Genomic DNA, 21,047 nt, shown 5'->3' with positions numbered 1-21,047 from the left:
AGAACATACCAGCAACACAGACACCAGATGCATGAATAGAAATTATAGTAGAATCTGGGTACACTTTTCTGATCTGAGACACTTTACCTTTAATATTACACACGCGTTGTGTTTTCTTGTATTTCTCCATTAATGAAACCCATATGCTTATATGTCAGTTGTAAATGAATGGTTTGGCAGCACCTGCTTCACCCTCTGTCACACACCAGTAGGTGCATTCATGTTGTACATAATAAATGTGGGCATATGTAATATCTTAGAATTGGCAGTGACTTTAAATGTACCACTGAGAAACTTAACTTGTTCTGTGTGCAGCTTAACCACGGGGTATGATATTATTTTACTTGGCACTTCTTTCCGTGCCATCTTTGAATGAGCCTCCCTGCGACTCTTGTCATTCCTTGATCTTTAGATTTGTTTATACAGGTAAACACTGTAATAAATACACAAACAAAACTATCTCTTTAGATTGAAGAGTGCAATTGCCCAGTTCCTTTTAGAGCACTAGAATTTGTCTTGTCTCCATTATTAGTTCAGCAGTACAAACAGTAGTTTATTTCTCTGTAAAGTGGACCAGACAGTTAAATAAAGTACTCTCATTTCAGGGTCTGAAAATGTTCTAAGTTGATTTGTATCTTTACTAATATAGGTAAATATTGATTTGTGCCCTGGGCTACAGATCTGCAAGGGTCTGCTTCTGATCTCTTACCTGCAACCCTAACCACAATCCGCTTGTGCGTGCAACCCAGCCCAACACGTTTGCATCTTCCACCTTGCCAAAAAACTGTAATGTTTCATTAAATTTCTAGTTACTGCAGCTATGTTATCTTATTTTGTCTCATTAAACATTGCTACCTTGTTACTGCAGACTGCAGCCATAGAACGGGGACTTGAAAGACCCTAAGGTGGAAGCATGGAGGCTACCATTGCTGACCTCTCCTTCTCAATATAATATTTCATATTAGACAAATTGTAAACTTCAGTGTCCATTAGCATAAAAAATACTGGTAGGTATCATCCCTAAGACTCTATCAAAATTACTAATGCTACGTACACACAATCGGAATTCTCATCGGAAAAAGCTCTGATGGTTTTCCCTTTGGAATTCCGTCATAATTCCACTCAAACTGTCTTGCCTACACGCGGTCACACCAAATTCCGACCACCAAGTACGCGGTGACGTACAACACGTACGACGGGACTAGAAAAAGTAAGTTCAATACCTAGTAGCCAATAGCTTCCATCTCGTAGTTGAATCTGAGCATGCGTGAGTTTTTACGTGTCGGAATTGCATACACACGATCGGAATTTCCGATAGAAAGTTTTTCCATTGGGAAAATTGAGAACATGCTATCAAATTTTTGCTGGCGGGAATTCGGCCAGCTAAATTCCAGTGGAGCATATACACGGTCACATTTTCTGATGAAAAGCTCTCATCCATCTTTTGCTGGCCGAAATTCCGATCGTGTGTATGCGGCACAAGAAAACCCAGCTAAGGGGATAAATGGGACTTTGAGTATACTTTGCCAGTGTTGTACATCAGCCATAAAAAGCATAGCATACATAAAAAAAGATTTTTATTGAAATCAAAATCTAAAATCTAAAATCCAATATTAAAACATAGACCCATATACACTATATTGTCAAAAGTATTGAGACACCTGCCTTTACACACTTTAAAGTTCATGTGCGTATAAAGGCTCTCGGAAACTGCTCTCCTTAAACTCTCAAATAACCTACTAACGGCTAAAACCAGTGGACACTATTCTGTACTACGTCTCCTGGATCTCTCGGCTGCCTTTGACACAGTGGGCCACCCCCTCCTCCTCAATAAATTCCACTCCTTTGGTCTCCATGACTGTACTCTGCACTGGTTCTCATCCTATCTATCCCATCACTCCTTCAGTGTCACTTACAACTCTACTTCCTCCTCTCCTCTTCCTTTCTCTGTTGTGGTCCCCGAGGGTTCTGTTCTTGGACCTCTCCTTTTCTCAATCTATACCACCTCCCTGAGTCAGTTGATTGCCTCCCATGGCTTTAAACGTCATCTCTACGCTGATGACACCCAAATCTATCTCTCCATCACCCAGCTCTCTCCATCTGTCTCCTCACGCATTACCAACTTACTAGCAGGCATATCAGCCTGAATGTCACATCACTTCCTCAAACTAAACCTATCCAAAACTGACCAAGCTCATGATATTTCCTCCCTCAGGTGCCGCTTTCCCTGATTTCTCTGTCAATATCAGCAGCTCAACTATCAACTTGTCCCCCCCCACGCCAAGGTCCTAAGTGTAATCCTGGACTCTGAACTAACCTTTTGGCCACACATCCTATCGCTATCCAAAATTTGCCGCCTCAACTTCCGCAACATCTCCAAGATACGCCCCTTCCTAACCAATGTTACCACAAAGCTTCTAATCCACTGCCTGATCATCTCCCGCCTCGACTACTGCAACTCCCTCCTCATTGGCTTACCTCTAAATAGGCTATCCCCACTTCAGTCCATCATGAACGCTGCTGCCAGGCTCATCCACCTCACAAACCACTCAGCTTCTGCTATACCCCTCTGCCAATCCCTCCATTCAAGATACTAACTTTAACTTACAAAGCCATCCACAACCTAACCCCCAGCTACATCTCTAATCTAGTCTCAAAATACCAACCTAATCGTTATTCTCTCCTCCCAAGACCACCTGCTCTCAAACTCCCTTGTCACCTCATCCCATGCTCGCCTTCAGGACTTCTCCAGAGCCTCTCCCATCCTCTGTAATGCTTTACCCTAATCTGTCTGATTTTCTCCTACTTTATCCACTTTGAGACAAGGCCTGAAAACTCATCTCTTCAGAGAAGCCTATCTGGCCCCCACCTAACAAGTGTACATTTATCTTCTCAATCAGCACATTGCCCACAGTTATTACCTCTTGTATCTCTTGGCCTTCCTTCTTAGATTGTAAGCTCTAAGGAGCAGGGCCCTCTGATTCCTACTGTATTAGTGTATTGTATTTGTACTGTCTACCCTCAAGTTGTAAAGAGCTACTTATACTGTTGACGCTATATAAATCCTGTATAATAATAATAATAATAATAATAATAATAATAATAAAGGCATCCCAATACTTTTGACAATTTAGTGTACATGTGAAATATAAAGAAAAAATGATGTGTAGTTCTAAATCATAGTGTTGGAATACAAATATATAAGCGAATATATATATATAAAACTTAGAACAGATACATCAAAGCAAAACTTACTAGTGCTCCATGAGCTCAAATTTTTAAACATTAATTAAGTGGAAAAATGTAATCATATACAACTTATTCATAAAACAGTGCAAGTGCTATTAGAGTCCCTAAAGGTAAATTCAGTGCCAGATTAGGTGAAAACTTCCAAGGTGTATTCTTTGTACATGCAACACCACCACCACCGTGGAATTGTAGGATGCTTACCAGAAGACTCAGACTTAGCTAGGCGTATGCCCTCCAAGTCATGTAGGCTTATATATGGAATTCAACCCAATGAATGTAAGTAATGCACCGACTCAACTCGCACCGCAACATCAATATGGCGAAGGTACGTGGTTATCCAGTAAAGGATGGCATGGTGATATTGTACATAGAACCATAAAAATAGGAATCCAACATAGCGTAATATTGTCACGAAAATAACTTTAATATAAAAGGTGAATAAAAACACTCACATTTCGAGGGTGTGAAAAAAACAGCATGTATAGAAGTATGTGCAAGCGATGTCTGCAGATGAGTCTACCCAACGCGTTTCGACTACAAATTCATCATCTGGGGTCAGATGACGACTTGAGATTCGCTGCTTTATAAATATGCCCCTCAAATGCATCATTCTCTGTGAGATTATGGAACCCTCTAATAGATAGCTTCCATTGGTGGCATAAGATGTAAGGATTTTTTTTTCTTTTTCGAGAAGGATTGCCTCTTCTTATTGTAGCAAATCATAATAACCAATCAAAATGCATCTTGTAATTGCCTGGATGTAGCAGAATGTGGTCCGGTGGTTTTCTATGGGTTAGCATTGAAACACAATAAAAAGCATATGTTGGCCACAAGCGTTCTTCAGTCAGGATCAGAGCAGGGCTCCCATTAAGCCACAGCCTAGTAATAAATGCTACCCTCTGTTACTCTTCCTACTCTACTCTCTATAATGTAAATAAAAAGAGTGAAAGGGATAGTGAAAGATACTGTGTACAAAGATCTCATAGCTGGAGATTTAAGGTGCAAGTAGGTGACTAGATGAATTGACTATTACTATTTATTGTGATATATATATATATATATATATATATATATATATATATATATATATACACATATATATATATATATATATATATATATATATATATATATATATATATATATATATATATATATAAAATAATGTATATTATATTTATTCATGTGACAACACTGAAGAAATTACACTTTGCTACAAAGTAGTGAGTATACAGCTTGTATAACAGTGTAAATTTGCTGTCCCCTCAAAATAACTCAACACACAGCCATTAATGTCTAATCCGCTGGCAACAAAAGTGAGTACACCCCTAGTAAAAAATTCCAAATTGGGCCCAATTAGACATTTTTCCTTCCCTGTGTCATGTGACTCATTAGTGCTACAATGTCTCAGGTGTGAATGGGAGCAGGTGTGTTAAATTTGGTGTTATCGCTCTCACTCTCTCATACTGGTCACTGGAAGTTCAACATGGCACTTCATGGCAAAGAACTCTCTGAAGATTTGAAAAATGTAGTTCCAAAACTTCTGGGGTGCCAAGGTTCACCATCACTGTCCTAGGCTATAAGGAGATTGCCAAGTCCCTGAAACTGAGCTGCAGCATGGTGGCCAATATTATACAGCAGTTGAACAGGACAGGTTCCACTCCGAACAGGCCTCGCCATGGTCGATTAAAGATGTGTCATATTGCCGAAGACAAGCAGACTAAGGATGTGGATTACTGGAACCATGTCCTGTGATCTGATGAGCCCAAGATAAACTTATTTGGTTCAGATAGGGTCAAGCGTGTGTGGCAGCAACCAGGTGAGGAGTACAAAGGCAAGTGTGTCTTGCCTACAGTCGAGCATGGTGGTGGGAGTCTCATGGTCTGGGGCTGCATGAGTGCTGCCGGCACTGGGGAGCTACAATTCATTGAGTATTTCAACATGATAACGACCCCAAACACACCAAGATGACCACTGCCTTGCTAAGCAAGCTCATGTTAAAGGTAATGGACTGGCCAAGCATGTCTCCAGACCTAAACCCTATTGGGCATCTGTGGGGCATTCTCAAACAGAAGGTGGAGGAGAGCAAGATCTTTAACATCCACCAGCTCCATGATGTCGTCATGGAGGAGTGGAAGAGGACTCCAGTGGCAACCTGTGAAGTTCTGGTGAACTCCATGCCCAAGACGGTTAAGGTAGTGCTGGGAAATAATGTTGACTACACAAAATATTGACACTTTGGGCCCAATTTGGGCATTTTCACTTAGGGGTGTACTCACTTTTGTTGCCAGCAGTTTAGATATTAATGGCTTTTGAGGGGACAGCAAATTTATTTTGAGGGTACAGCGAATTTACACTGTTATACAAGCTGTACACTCACCACTTTACATTGTAGCAAAGTGTAATTTCCTCAGTGTTGTCACATGAAAAGATATATTACAATATTTACAAACATGTGAGGGGCATACTCACTTTTGTGAGATACTGTATGTATTACATCTTTGTAGTTAGCTGTTTGCCTGGAGGTCAGCTTTAACATGATGCTCCCTTGCCCTTGTATTTTGAACTGGGCATCCTCATTTCTAAAGCTTATTCCCATATTTTCCTTATAAATACATAAAAAAAAAAAAAAAAAATATATATATATATATATATATATATATATATATATATATATATATATATATACATATATATATATATATATATATATATATATATATATATATATATATATATATATATACCAATTGAATAAGCACCTTATTGAGTAAACAAAGTGATTATTCACTTTGCAAAGAAATCACATTTTAGTACTTCAACCCCAAGTTAATACAAAGAACAATGATGGCTAATTATATGGATCATATATATTAATATATATATATATATATATATATATATTGGAAAATATATTTTCCATCATTAGTGTTTAAGAGTTTGAAAAGAACAGCAGAGATCGGCATGCATTCACAGCCATCAAATGATCTGAATTATACAGTGACACATTTTCAAATATGCAGAGAAATGTAGAAAACTCTAGATAGAAAAATGTGTCAAACAGAGGTGAAAGCAAACAATAAACATAATACCCCAAGCTAATACACTAACTGTCTAGAGCTGTAAGAAAATAAAAAGAAACAGAAAGAAACCAAAAAAACAAAACAAAAACAACACAAAAAAAAGAACGCAGTGTTTTTCTGGGTAGTGGTAATTAGGGTTGAAAAAGTTTTTATTGTGATTTAAACAAATATCACATTGAACAACATTTGGAGTTACATTCCGTTAACAGTCACAAATAACCAAATACGGTGAGTCAGTCCGGTGGCTATCGCCCATAGCTAGGCTCCCTATAGTGTGTAACATAGTATTAATATTGACGATTATTGCTCAGTTTCGAGAGCCATTTGGTAATGGTAATTAGACAAGTGTTCCTTATTTTATTTTTCCTCTTGGTGGTGCTATTGCTAATATGTAGTGAATGCTTATGTATCACTGACAGAGGTGTCCAGTCAGTTGATTTGCTGGAGATACTTCATTATTTTCCCAGATTTTGGTCAAAAGTCTAAATGTTACCACAGGAAACGTTTGCTTCATTTATTAGATTGTGAAATTAGCTGGTGTCATAGGGTGGTTTTCTAAATTGAGAAGCCTACAGGCAGTAGGCAACATATACTGTAGATAATAGTTCTTTGGAGTTCAAAACCTTTACTCAACCTCAGACATGTAAAAAAAAAAAAAAGACTTGGTGGTTTAGCAGGCAGACCTTACCCCTACAGCTTTAATATTACCTTTTGCAGATTCAAGCATACATGCCTGGAGAACACCAAGAGTAAAATGTCTGGCATTCTATAGTGGATATTGTGAAGCCCTAGATATATTAATTGTGACATCTTTCATGATACCTTATCATTATCAATTATCATCTAGATTAAAACCAGTGGGATTGACCAGGGACAGCATGTCCTCTCCTTTTTGGCAGAGGTTCCATTGACTGTAAAGACCATCAATCAAGAGACTACAGGGCAATAATATATATATATATATATATATATATATATATATATATATATATATATATATATATATATATATATATAAGTGTGTACACACGAGGGTGTGACATATGTAATGAATCCAAGTTAAGATGTCATTGCCATTCTTCAGAAATTGCCAGATTACACTGAAATATAATTTATGTTTATGTATCCCTACAGGGAAGTGACCCCAGGCCAGAAATTCCAATACCAGGTGGAGGTTGTTGCTGGGTCAGTGGCTGGAGAGCCTTCACCACCACTATTTCACATGCATGGTTCTCCTTTCTGTGGGGATGGAGAAGTTAATGAGTAAGTCAGAAGATACTGATAAAGCTGAAGCTTACTTTGTTTAGGATCTTAAATTGGGATTAAGTTGTACATCATCAAATAATCCCACCGTTTAAGATGCAGCATGTAGTATGAAGGCTTGCCTTAACAATCCATACAACGTATATTCAGTCATGTAAAACACAGCATAGTTGTTTCTAAATCCAAAAGGGATTGTACAATCAGATAATAATGTGTGTGGTCACATGTATTTTTATTCACAGAGAGCTGGGAGAGGAGTGTGATGATGGCGCGCTGCAAAATGGAGATGGCTGTTCTCAAAAGTGCAAACTGGAGTCAAATTATATGTGCACAGGTGTGTAGTATGTCTTTGTCCCAGCAGACAAGAGAAACAAGAGATGCCATGTATTCACTTTATTTATTTTATTTATTTATTTTATTTATTTTGGCAGGAAAACCTAGCCTCTGCTACATTCTCAGTGCAGACAGTGTTGATGACTTTGCTGACAATAGCATTGGCACGTCTTCCAATTGTGCTGGGCAAACAACACAGGGATATGTTGATCAGTGGGCTTCTCAAGCTGTGGCTTCTCATGAAGACCCCTGGAAGTGCCCAGTTTCTGCACTCATTGGAGAGCCAGTGCACAAGGTGATTTTCTATGTGTGTGTGTTTTTGAAAGTCTTGGGGCTTATTTACATCTGTGTACAGTATTTAATGAATGTCATGTTATGTATTTGAATACACCACGACACATGCTAAAATGTTGCAGTGCAAGTGGGTGGGCAAAATGCATTGGGTTGCTAATCTCATTACAAGTTTACTAGACAAGATCAGCCTGACTGAAAACAATAGCCTTTCTGCAGTCTGTAATGTTATAAACCAGTGACAAGGCTGAGGGCAAAGCTCTTTGCTGCAATCTTTGCCTAGGCTTTAGGTCATTTGAGGTAGCTTGGGAGTGGAGATTTTTTTTATTGATGGCAGGAAAGAGGCATTTTATTTTACTCAGAATAATTGGTTCATGAGTTTTATTAATAGGCCTTCTTTCAGAATAAAAAAAAAAAGTCAGCCTTCCTTTTATTAGAGTGTCATCATTTTTTAAATCAAGTTACATCTGGTGAAACACACCCTTACAGCTTTGATCCAGGTAGTGTTTTGTGCCAGGGTAATGACAAATGTGGATTTCCGCTGTAGTCTCACAAAATAGAAAAAGCTGAAAATGTGTGTGATGCCCATGTGACAAATAATTTCTTATTCCCACTAGAAGCTATATAAAGTATTTCTCAAGCTGTTAGCAGTTCAGCCCGAAATGTTAGTGATGGCTATATCACAAAGTGATTATCCGCACACCTATCACCTATGTGACAGATTTTGGTTACTCTTGTGGGTTTGTTTCCTATGCATGCAGCATTTTGTCTCCATTATATTGTTAAGTAACTGACTGAATAAAATGCAGGAAATAAGGAATTTAAGGATGCAAAATGAGTCTTTTATAGACTTGTCTAAAAAAATGTGTTTGCTGTTGTGGTCCATTACTGTCTGGCTAGACAGTATGGCCCTGATGTATCTGGTGTAGCATTACATGCTGCATATTAAAACTGCTAAAAGTTTAAAAAAACATCATTGCGTGCAGTTGTAAGGCTCGACTCTTCAAGGACAGAAAAGGTTTGGCCGTCATTCATTAACACCTGCAAAGTCTAATAATTTATTAAAGGAGACCTGTGATCAGAGAAGCGTGGAGGCTTAGTCAAAGTTGTTGTAGTTATAGCAAAAATGTATTCATTTTCTATGCAATTTATGGATAAGAATACAAATATAGTTACATAGTACGGTTAAAAAAAGATACAAGTCCATCTAGTTAAACCAATAAAAGGGGAGAAAAAAAAATTATACTCACAGTTGTTCCAGAGGAAGGCAAAAAAAAACCAGCAAAGCACGAACCAATTATGTCCAGCAAGGGAAAAAATTTCCTTATTGATACCCCGAGTGGTGATCGGATATTCCTTGGATCAATTTTACCTATAAATGTTAGTATCCAGTTATATTATGTGCAGTACATTTAGGAAAGAATCCAGGCCTCTCTTAACCACTTTCAGACCGGACCATTTTGCTGGTAAATGACCAGAGGTCTTTTTACAATTTGGCACTGCGCTGCTTTAACTGGTAATTGCGCGGTCATGCAATGTTGTACCCAAACAAAATTTGCGTCCTTTTCTTCCCACAAATAGAGCTTTCTTTTCATGGTATTTGATTGCCTCTGCGATTTTTATTTTTTGCGATATAAACGTAAAAAGACCGCAAATTGTGAAAAAAAATGATATTTTCTACTTTTTGTTATTAGAAAAATCCAATAAACTCAATTTTAGTCATACATTTAGGCCAAAATGTATTCAGCCACATGTCTTTGGTAAAAAAAAAGTCAATAATTGTATATTTATTGGTTTGCGCAAAAGTTGTCACATCTACAAACTAAGGTACGTTTTCTGGAATTTACGCAGCTTTTAGTTTACGACTGCCTATCTCATTTCTTGAGGTGCTAAAATGGCAGGGCAGTACAAAACCCCCCCAAATGACCCCATTTTGGAAAGTAGACCCCCTAAGGAAATTGATAAGTGGCATGTTGAGCCCATTGAATATTTTATTTTTTTGCCTCAAGCGATTGAATAATGACAAAAAAAAATTTTTATTTTTTTTTTACACAAAGTTGTCACTAAATGATATATTGCTCACACATGCTATGGGCATATGTGAAATGACACCCCAAAATAAATTCTGCTGCTTCTCCTGAGTACGGAGATACCACATATGTGGGACTTTTTGGGAGCCTAGCCGCGTACGGGGCCCGAAAACCAAGCACCGCCTTCAGGCTTTCTAAGGGCGTAAATTTTTGATTTCACTTCTCACTACCTATTACAGTTTTGAAGGCCATAAAATGCCAAGATGGCACAAAACCCCCACAAATGACCCCATTTTAGAAAGTAGACACCCCAAGCTATTTGCTGAGAGGCATGTTGAGTCCATGGAATATTTTATATTTTGCCACAAGTTGCGGAAAAATTACAAACTTTTTTTTTTTTTTTTTCACAAAGTTGTCACTAAATGATATATTGCTCACGCATGCCATGGGCATATGTGAAATGACACCCCAAAATAAATTCTGCTGCTTCTCCTGAGTACGGGGATACCACATATGTGGGACTTTTTGGGAGCCTAGCCGCGTACGGGGCCCCGAAAACCAAGCACCGCCTTCAGGCTTTCTAACGGCGTTACAGTTTTGAAGGCCATAAAATGCCAAGATGGCACAACCCCCCCCCAAATGACCCCATTTTGGAAAGTAGACACCCCTAAATTTAGGGGTACACTAGTGAGACTAGGTAATAAATGGCGGGTGCCCTGAAACTATAAAAAAATAACTAACCAACCAGCGTCACCTGTAACAGTTATATGGTGATCACTGGTGAAAGGGTTAACTAGGGGGCAATCAGGGGGCTTAATGCGGTAGTATATGGGGGTCCCTGGCGCTATAAAAAGCTGCGGTGAACCTAAATACCTACCTGCCTAACTAGCGTCACCTGTGACACTAATACAGCAATCAGAAAAATGATCGCTTATTAGGCTGGGTTCACACTGGAGCGATGTGGGAACGCCACGAATGCGCGGCGGGTTCCCGCATCGCATGCCTCCCGGCGGCAGTTCACACTGCCCTATGCGAACTGCTGGGAGGGTCAGTGAAATGTTAATGACACCCCCAGATCAGTTCGCATATCGCAGTGCGATCTGCAAACTCAGATCGCATGGTGTGAACACCCATGCGATCCGATTCTGCTGCGGACCAAAAAAAGGGTCCCGTGCGAGTTTGCGGCGGGTGCGACACGAATTCAGCCATACTATCTGTATGGCTGAACTCGAATCGCACAGAGATCGGATGTGATTTGCACTGCAGTGCGGTGCGAATCACATCCGTTCTCATAAACCGCTGCAATGTGAACCCAGCCTTAGTGACACTGGCGACGGGGGGTGATCACGGGGTTAAACCTTTATTGGGGGGGTTAGGGGGGTACCTTAGAACTAAAGGGGGCTAACCCTAACTGCCCTAACAGTTATTACAGTCACAAATGACACCCGCTGGGTGATCAGGGGGTTAAACCTTTATTAGGTAATAAATGGCGGGTGCCCTGAAACTATAAAAAAATAACTAACCAACCAGCGTCACCTGTAACAGTTATATGGTGATCACTGGTGAAAGGGTTAACTAGGGGGCAATCAGGGGGCTTTATGCGGTAGTATATGGGGGTCCCTGGCGCTATAAAAAGCTGCGGCGAACCTAAATACCTACCTGCCTAACTAGCGTCACCTGTGACACTAATACAGCGATCAGAAAAACGATCGCTTATTAGGCTGGGTTCACACTGGAGTGATGCGGGAACGCCACGAATCCGCGGCGGGTTCCCGCATCGCATGCCTCCCGGCGGCAGTTCACACTGCCCTATGCGAACTGCTAGGAGTGTCAGTGAAATGTTAATGACACCCCCAGATCAGTTCGCATATCGCAGTGCGATCTGCAAACTCGGATCGCATGGTGTGAACACCCATGCGATCCGATTCTGCTGCGGACCAAAAAAAGGGTCCCGTGCGAATTTGCGGCGGGTGCGGTGGGTGCGGCGAATGGCTGAACTCGAATCGCACAGAGATCGGATGTGATTTGCACTGCAGTGCGGTGCGAATCACATTCGTTCTCATAAACCACTGCAATGTGAACCCAGCCTTAGTGACACTGGCGACGGGGGTGATCACGGGGTTAAACCTTTATTGGGGGGGGTTAGGGGGGTACATTAGAACTAAAGGGGGCTAACCCTAACTGCCCTAACAGTTATTACAGTCACAAATGACACCAATGCAAAAAAAAAAAAAAAAATGACATTGGTGTCACTGTGACTGGGGGGCAGGGGTAATTGGGGGGGTGATCGGGGGGGTGTGAGTGTGCCTGGCATGTTCTACTGTGTAGTGTCATGTTGGTGCAACTCACCGATCCTCTCTCCTCGGTGTCGGAACGAAAAATACCGACACGGAGGAGAGATTACATCACTTCCTCTCCTGTGTTTACATTACAGGAGAGGAAGTGATGTCACGGAGCATTTTCATTCGTCGGGAGCTCCCGAACGAATACCGACCGCCGCGGGCACCGGGCGGAGGCCCGATCGGGCCCCCGACCCGCGGGAAGGCAGGGACGTACATGTACGCCAATATGCCTGCCCGTGCCATTCTGTCGACGTACATCGTCGTGCGGCGGTCGGGAAGTGGTTAAAGCACGCTGCTGAGCTGGCCAGAACCACCTCTGGAGGGAGTCTATTCCACATTTTCACAACTCTTACTGTGAAGAAACCTTTATGTATTTGGAGATTAGATCTCTTTTCCTCTAGATGGAAAAAAATGCCCCCTTGTCCTCTCTGATGACCTTAAGATGAATAACTCAACACCAAATTCACTATATGGATCCCTTATGTATTTATACATGTTGATCATATCTTAATCTCCTACTCTCTAGAGGGAAGAAATTCAGTTCCTCTAATATTTCCTCATAGCTGAGCTCCTCCATGCCTCTTATCAGTTTGGTTGCCCTTCTCTGCACTTTCTCCAGTTCCCAGATATCCTTTTTTGGACTGATGACCAAAACTGAACTGCATATTCCAGATGAGGTCTTACTAATGATTTGTAAAGGGCCAACAGGATATCTCTCTCTTTGGAGTCCATACCTCTCTTAATACATTAAAGGATTTTGCTCGCTTTGGAAATTACAGCTTGGCATTCCATGCTATTATTAAGCTTATGATCTAGCAAAATACCCAGACCTTTCTCCACCATTGATTGCCCCAGTTGTACTCCCCCTAGTATGTATGTCGCATGCATATTCTTAGCCCCCAAGTGCACAACTTTACATTTTTCAACATTAAACCTCATTTGTCACATAGTTCTCCAATTAGATAGAGCATTGAGGTCAGCTTGTAAGTTGGAGACATCCTGTATGGACATTATTCCACTGCATAGCTTGGTGTCATCTTCAAAAAATAAAATGGTACTTTTAATCCCAGACCCTATATCATTTATAAAGATATTAAAAAATAAGGGTCCCAACACTGAACCTTGAGGTACACCACTGATAACATTAGACCATTCAAAATAAGAATCATTAATCACTACTCTCTGAATTCAGTCTTTTAGCCAGTTTTCTATCCATGTACAAACTGATTTTTCCAAGCCTGTATACTATATCTTACACATTAACTGTGTGTGGGGAACTATGTCAAATGCTTTTGAAAAATCCAAGTATACCACATCCACAGCCACCCCTCTGTCCAATGTTTTACTTACCTCCTCGTAAAAATAAATCAGATTTGTTTGACAACTTCTGTCTTTCATAAATCCCTGCTGTCTGTTACTTATGTTTTTTTTTTTCAAACAAGAACTCATCTATGTTCCCGACTATAGAAGTAAAAAAAAAACAAAAAAAAGTAACTGTAGCACCCCACTGATCCATGGAGGCATGGTGGTGCTCCCAGAGAAAGGATGGGCTAACATTTAACCTCAGGTATATATTACTTAGGGCACTTTAACACTGCCCCTGAGCCCTGGTGCACATTGGCCTCAGCTTAAAATTCACATGTAATTGATGAACCAGAAATAAAACAGAAGATCTTACAAAAGCACATGCTTCAGGGAGTAGTCTGTACATCAATATGTTGATTTTGAATGTGTTGGATTATATAAATCTTATATTTTGTTAAATTGAGAGATCTTTGTGATTTTGGCACAGTTACAGTGTTTGCTGAATAGCATTAGTACCTTACTACTTGATTTCACTTGTTACCTGAAAATGTTGTTAAAATTTTGGCATGTAAGAGACTGATGAAAGATTATTCTTCAGACTTGATTTTTTTTTCTTTAGAGCTGTCAGCCTCTCAATGGGGTATCTGGATCTCAAACGGTTGGATGGTTCCCTTGTAATGTGCTTCCAGAGCAAAATGTATGGTTAAAGGTAATATGTCTGCCATTTATCTTGTCTCTTCAACAGTATTTGAAGCTAAAAATTATAACAGTTTTTTCATACTGTATGTCAAAATAGCTCAATCATTTCTTCCCAGTTCAGAGATTTAGCTACCCTGATGTTCTCTGAAGAACAACTATTTTTTAGTCACCTGCATAGTGTAATTGTGTGGCTTTTGGAAGAGAAACTTAAATAGTTACTGGACAATGTTTTTTGGGTTGTTTATTTTTATTTGTAAGCAAAAAAGGAAACATTGAGTGCTCAAATACAAAACAGAGAGCGGCTTGCACTATATACAGTGCCTTGCGAAAGTATTTGGCTCCCTTGAACTTTTCAACCTTTTGCCACATTTCAGGCTTCAAACATGAAGATATAAAATTTAAATTTTTTGTGAAGAATCACCAACAAGTGGGACACAATTGTGAAGTGGAACAAAATCTATTAGATAATTTAAACTTTTTTAGCAAATAAAAAACTGAAAAGTGGTGCATGCAAAATTATTCGGCCCCTTTACTTTCAGTGCAGCAAACTCACTCCAGAAGTTCAGCGAGGATCTCTGAATGATCCAATGTTGTCCTAAATGACTGATGGTGATAAATAGAATCCCCCTGTGTGTAATCAAGTCTCTGTATAAATGCACCTGCTCTGTGATAGTCTCAGGGTTCTGTTGAAAGCGCAGAGAGCATCATGAAGACCAAGGAACACACCAGGCAGGTCCGTAATACTGTTGTGGAGAAGTTTAAAGCCGGATTTGGATACAAAAAGATTTCCCAAGCTTTAAACATCCCAAGGAGCACTGTGCAAGCGATAATTTTGAAATGGAAGGAGTATCAGACCACTGAAAATCTACCAAGACCTGGCCATCCCTCTAAACTTTCAGCTCAGACAAGGAGAAGACTGATCAGAGATGCAGCCAAGAGGCCCATGATCACTCTGGATGAACTGCAGAGAACTACAGCTGAGGTGGGAGAGTCTGTCCATAGGACAACAATCAGTTGTACACTGCACAAATCTGGCCTTTATGGAAGCGTGGCAAGAAGAAAGCCATTTCTCAAAGATATCCATAAAAAGTCTTGTCTAAAGTTTGCCACAAGCCACCTGGGAGACACACCAAACATGTGGAAGAAGGTGCTCTGGTCAGATGAAACCAAAATCAAACTTTTTGCCCACCATGCAAAACGATATGTTTGGCGTAAAAGTAACACAGCTCATCACCCTCAACACACCATCCCCACTGTCAAACATGGTGGTGGCAGCATCATGGTTTGGGCCTGCTTTTCTTTAGCAGGGACAGGGAAGATGGTTAAAATTGAGGCGAAGATGGATGCAGCCAAATACCGGACCATTCTGGATGAAAACCTGTTGGAGTCTGCAAAAGACCTGAAACTGGGACGGAGATTTATCTTCCAACAAGACAATGATCCCAAACATACAGCAAAATCTACAAAGGAATGGTTCACAAATAAACGTATCCAGGTGTTAGAATGGCCAAGTCAAAGTCCAGACCTGAATCCAATCGAGAATCTGTGGAAAGAGCTGAAAACTGCTGTTCACAAACACTCTCCATCCAACCTCACTGAGCTCGAGCTGTTTTGCAAGGAAGAATGGGAAAGAATTTCAGTCTCTCGATGTGCAAAACTGATAGAGACATACCCAAGCGACTTGCAGCTGTAATTGCAGCAAAAGGTGGCTCTACAAAGTATTAACGCAAGGGGGCCGAATAATTTTGCACGCCCCACTTTTAATTTTTTTATTAGTTAAAAAAGTTTCAAAAATCCAATAGATTTCGTTCCACTTCACAATTGTGTCCCACTTGTTGGTGATTCTTCACAAAAAATAAAATTTTTATATCTTTATGTTTGAAGCCTGAAATGTGGCAAAAGGTTGAAAAGTTCAAAGGGGCTGAATACTTTCGCAAGGCACTGTACCTTACTACCCTAACAGTCAATCAAAAAGGGAAGTACAGCGCTTATAAAACATAAATTATACCTCATCATAAAAAATATTATACATATATATATTTTAAATTACAAAAAATATATATGTCCAAAAAGATCACATCATAATGAAAGTTCATAAATTAATTTGCTCAAAAAAGTATTAAAGGTGCTAGTCCTTTAAAAAGTCCAGAATGCAATAATCCCAAAATACGGATATCAGTCCAAGTTGCCAACCACAACGTGCTTTAGTGCAAAAAAGGGGGGGGGGGGCACAAATCCTTGTGAGCTTGTTGTCGGAAATTCTGACCATGTGTAGGCTCCATGGGACATTTTTTGTACGAATTTTTGTTCTCAAATTTGTTCTCAAATTTTCCGACAACAAAATCCGTTATCGTAAATTCTGAGCATGTGCACAAAATTCCACGCATGCTCTGAATCAAGTACAAGATGGAAGCATTAAGTCTGGTAAAACTAGCGTTCGTAATGGAGATAGCACATTCATCACGCTGCAAAATTTTAAATCGTTTAATGCAGAGCATTCTCTTCTTCTTTATAATGCTAGAATAATGAAGTTGTTTTGCTGCTGATATTCACACAGCGTTCCGACAAACTGATTTCTTTATTATTTTTCGAGATCTCATGAATAATCTTTTTTTTTGCCTTTTCTCCAGAATAATGTTTTTTTTTATAGTGATCTCCATAATATTTTTGGTCGTTTTGTGTGTCAAGTTACAACAACACCATTATTATCTTGTATTTTTTAACCTCAAAGAGATTGGTTGGTGTTGGTGTCCCTTGTTAATTTGACATTGTCTTTTTGAAATGTACCTGTCTACTCACAAACTGTCCATTTTGAACTAAAACTCATAGCCAAGTATTTGTGAAAATAAAATAGGCATTTATTAAGGATCATAACAAAATAAAGAGGAAGACAACGCTGGATAAATTGGTGAAATTGGTGAAGCCTTTGTACCTCAGGGCAGACTTCAATTATTTGACAGGCAAAATTAGTAGCCTGAGGAGTCCATTTAATAGGGAGCACAATATAGTCAGGACTCTCTGAGAGATCGGGAGCAGCAGCAGATGACATATATGTCCTGAGGCTGTGGTCTTACAACAGCCTGTATCTTTTGTCAGACCAGATTGAACGCAGGCCATCACTCTCTTGTCTTCCTTCCACACTTGCTTCCACGCTTGCTTCTGGGCTGTGGTTCTGGTGTTAGAGTTGTGGCAGGAGGTAGAGGAGGATGGTCCAACTCACACAGGTGAGTTTTGCTTGTGAGTTCGCCCCTCAACCCCTTATTTAGGGCCATATAGATCACTTCCTGACAGAAGAGGCATTGGCCCATCTCCATTTCCTGCATTTTGCTGGCTAACATGCAGGCATAGGTCTCTTAAAGATTGGGGGTGGTTCTGAGGGCCACAGTAGCCTCCCAAATCAAAGAAAGCGATGACTCCTGCATGTTCCTCCCCTTCCTGGTACTTTTTGTTGAAAAGCAGAGGAGAGGAACCTGGGATTCAGTCAGGCTACTGGGCCCGGCCACCTCCTAGCTGCCATTTTCCCTTGCCACCTCCTGGCTGCCACTTTTTCCTGCCACCTCCTGGCTACCACTTTCCACAGCCTCCTCCTGGCTGAGGCTTTCCTGTGTATTAAAATGGGATATAGTTTTAGTTTATTGTTCATCAACCAAACACAATTTTGAGAAATATGTTAAGCAATGCTATACCTGACTCAAACTGGGCTCCTCCACATCTTCTTCCTGTGTGGAAGGCCCAGGTTGGACTTCTGAAGCCTCCTCTGAGGTGGAAGGAAGAGTGGAAGGAATTGTGGAAGGAAGGGTTAAGAGTGATGACCTGATTTCAGTCAGGTCTAACAGAAATTGCAGTCTGTCGTAGTACCAGAGCCTGGGGACATTAATGTCATCTGCTGCTGCTCCTGATCTCATGGAATCCTGGACCTTCTTGCGCTCCCTAATATGTGCTCCTCAGACCACCAATTTTGGCCTTCAAATAGTTTGTTTGCCGTGGGGATCTGCGGCTTCACCAATTCCAGCAATTGATCCAGCGCTGACTGCCTCTTTCTTTTATTAGTATAAAAGAGGTGTTTTACCTGCCACAGACAGGGCAGCTCTCTGTACATATCAATGAATTGGGGGAGGAAGTTGTAATCATTGAATCGATCCATTTTATCTGCAAGACACAACACAAGACAAACCCTAATGTCAGGCTAAACTCTCCTAATCTTGTCCCAATATAGGCCTCAATCTATAAGCAGTATTGACCACTGATGCCCCAAGTTCAAATTGTACTTTCGTTATCACGACAAAATACATTGTTAAGTGACTAGGCTAGGTGTGTATGGGCCCAGGAATGCATGCTGGGGAGGTTCGTGAAGGCAAATATGCATGAAGGGCAAAAAAGGAGCATTAAAAAATTCAAGCATGCATGAGGATAAAATGGACATTCACAGCATATTGCAATCATGGTAATTATGGAATGATGAAAGAAATACAATACATTAGCAAACATTAAATACATAGAATGTGATGTTAAAAGAGAAAACTTACCCTAATATAGTCCTTCTGCAGACCTATATGATGGCCGAGCAGGTCTCTGGAATAATGATCCCCAGAGCCTGGGGGGAGATGCCTGTCGAAAACTTGAAGTCCTGCAGACTTCTCCCCATTGCTGAGTACCGCAAGGTGGCAATGCGCCTCTGCTCGGGAGTGATGGCATACGCCATCAATCTATAAGCAGTATTGACCACTGATGCCCCAAGTTCAAATTGTACCTTTCGTTATCACGACAAAATACATTGTTAAGTGACTAGGCTAGGTGTGTATGGGCCCAGGAATGCATGCTGGGGAGGTTCGTGAAGGCAAATATGCATGAAGGGCAAAAAAGGAGCATTAAAAAATTCAAGCATGCATGAGGATAAAATGGACATTCACAGCATATTGCAATCATGGTAATTATGGAATGATGAAAGAAATACAATACATTAGCAAACATTAAATACATAGAATGTGATGTTAAAGGAGAAAACTTACCCTAATATAGTCCTTCTGCAGACCTATATGATGGCAGAGCAGGTCTCTGGAATAATGATCCCCAGAGCCTGGGGGGAGATGCCTGTCGAGAACTTGAAGTCCTGCAGACTTCTCCCCGTTGCTGAGTACCTCAAGGTGGCAATGCGCCTCTGCTCGGGAGTGATGGCTTGCTGCATGCAGGTGTCCTGCTTCGTAATACAAGGAGACAGCAAAGCCAACAAACGGTGAAAAACGGGGTCTGTCACCCCGGGATAATTCCTGAAATCACCAGGATTATTCTCCTGGATCTCCCGCAACAAAGGCATGTGAGAGAATTGGTCACGCTGGAGCAACCAATTCTTTGTCCATGAACTCCTCCCAGCCATGTTCATGGACTGGACTTGGGTCAAAGTAAGACCCCCACAACCAAGCCCCCACATATCACGGACTCTATGATGAGTATCTAACTGCAACATGGCTTCAAAACGGTCGGCTGGTCAGAACGAACTAACTGAAAATCAGAAAGAACCTGAGAAGAACGGGCTGAAAATCAGAAACCAGCGGACAAGAACGCACTGAAAATCAAACACGTACTAGAAATAGCACGCACTGAAAACCAGATGCAAACTGACTACACGCACTGAAAGGCAGATACGAACCCACAAGCACAAACTGAAGAGCAGTAACGATCGGAAAAGCACGAGGCTGAAAAGCGCAAATCGTCTCTCACCAAACTTCTACTAACACGAGATTAGCAGAAGGAGCCCAAAGGGTGGCGCACTGGCTATTGAACTTCCTTTTTATAGTCCCGTCATAAGTGTTGTATGCCAGCGCTTTCTATCCGATCGGAATTTCCGAAAACATTTGTGCGACTTTGTGTATGCAAGACAAGTTTCAACCAACATCCATCAGAAATAAATCCACTGTTTGGTTGTCGGAAATTCCAATCGTGTGTACGCAGCATTAGTCTTCTGGTGGTGGAGGATTTTCAATACACAATTTTCCCCTCCCCCTTTTTTTTGCACTAAAGTACTTTGTGGTTGGTAGCTTGGAGTGATATCCACATTTTGGGATTATTCCATTGTCATTCTTGTCTATTTAAAGTTCTAGCACCTTTCATATGTTTTTTTGAGCACTTTAATTTTTGAACTTACATTATGATATGATTTTTTTTTGGACATACTGTTTTTAATTGAAATGTTATAGAATTTGTTGGCACTCATTTGATTTATATGTAATTTATGCATAATTACATTTATGGGGTATATTTTATTAATTTATTAATTTATGTTTATAAGTGCTGCACTTACTTTTTTGATGTATTGTTTATTTTTAGATTTATATTTTTTAAATGTTTGTGCATTGTTTATATATACTGTGTGTGTGTGTGTGTGTGTGTGTATGTATATATACATATATATATATATATATATATATATATATATATATATATATATATATATA

General features: G+C 40.2%; 1 protein-coding gene across 3 annotated transcripts in view; it reads left to right on the top strand.

Annotated features, from left to right (window-relative positions):
- Window positions 1–21,047, top strand: part of PAPPA2 (pappalysin 2) — a 366,677-nt gene that overhangs the window by 163,037 nt on the left and 182,593 nt on the right. For all 3 annotated transcript variants that reach the window (XM_077453193.1, XM_077453192.1, XM_077453191.1), the window contains exons 9-12: window positions 7,467–7,595; window positions 7,838–7,929; window positions 8,027–8,223; window positions 14,516–14,605. In XM_077453193.1, coding sequence (XP_077309319.1) covers window positions 7,467–7,595; window positions 7,838–7,929; window positions 8,027–8,223; window positions 14,516–14,605 — 508 coding nt within the window. The remainder of the gene's footprint in view (window positions 1–7,466; window positions 7,596–7,837; window positions 7,930–8,026; window positions 8,224–14,515; window positions 14,606–21,047) is intronic.

Source organism: Lithobates pipiens, unplaced genomic scaffold (assembly GCF_037356315.1).
Source record: "Lithobates pipiens isolate NorthernLeopardFrog02 unplaced genomic scaffold, aLitPip1_a1.2 Scaffold_23, whole genome shotgun sequence".
Lineage (NCBI taxonomy): Eukaryota > Metazoa > Chordata > Amphibia > Anura > Ranidae > Lithobates > Lithobates pipiens.
The sequence above is the reverse complement of the archived record's forward strand: the minus strand, read 5'-3'. Positions and strand labels throughout refer to the sequence as shown.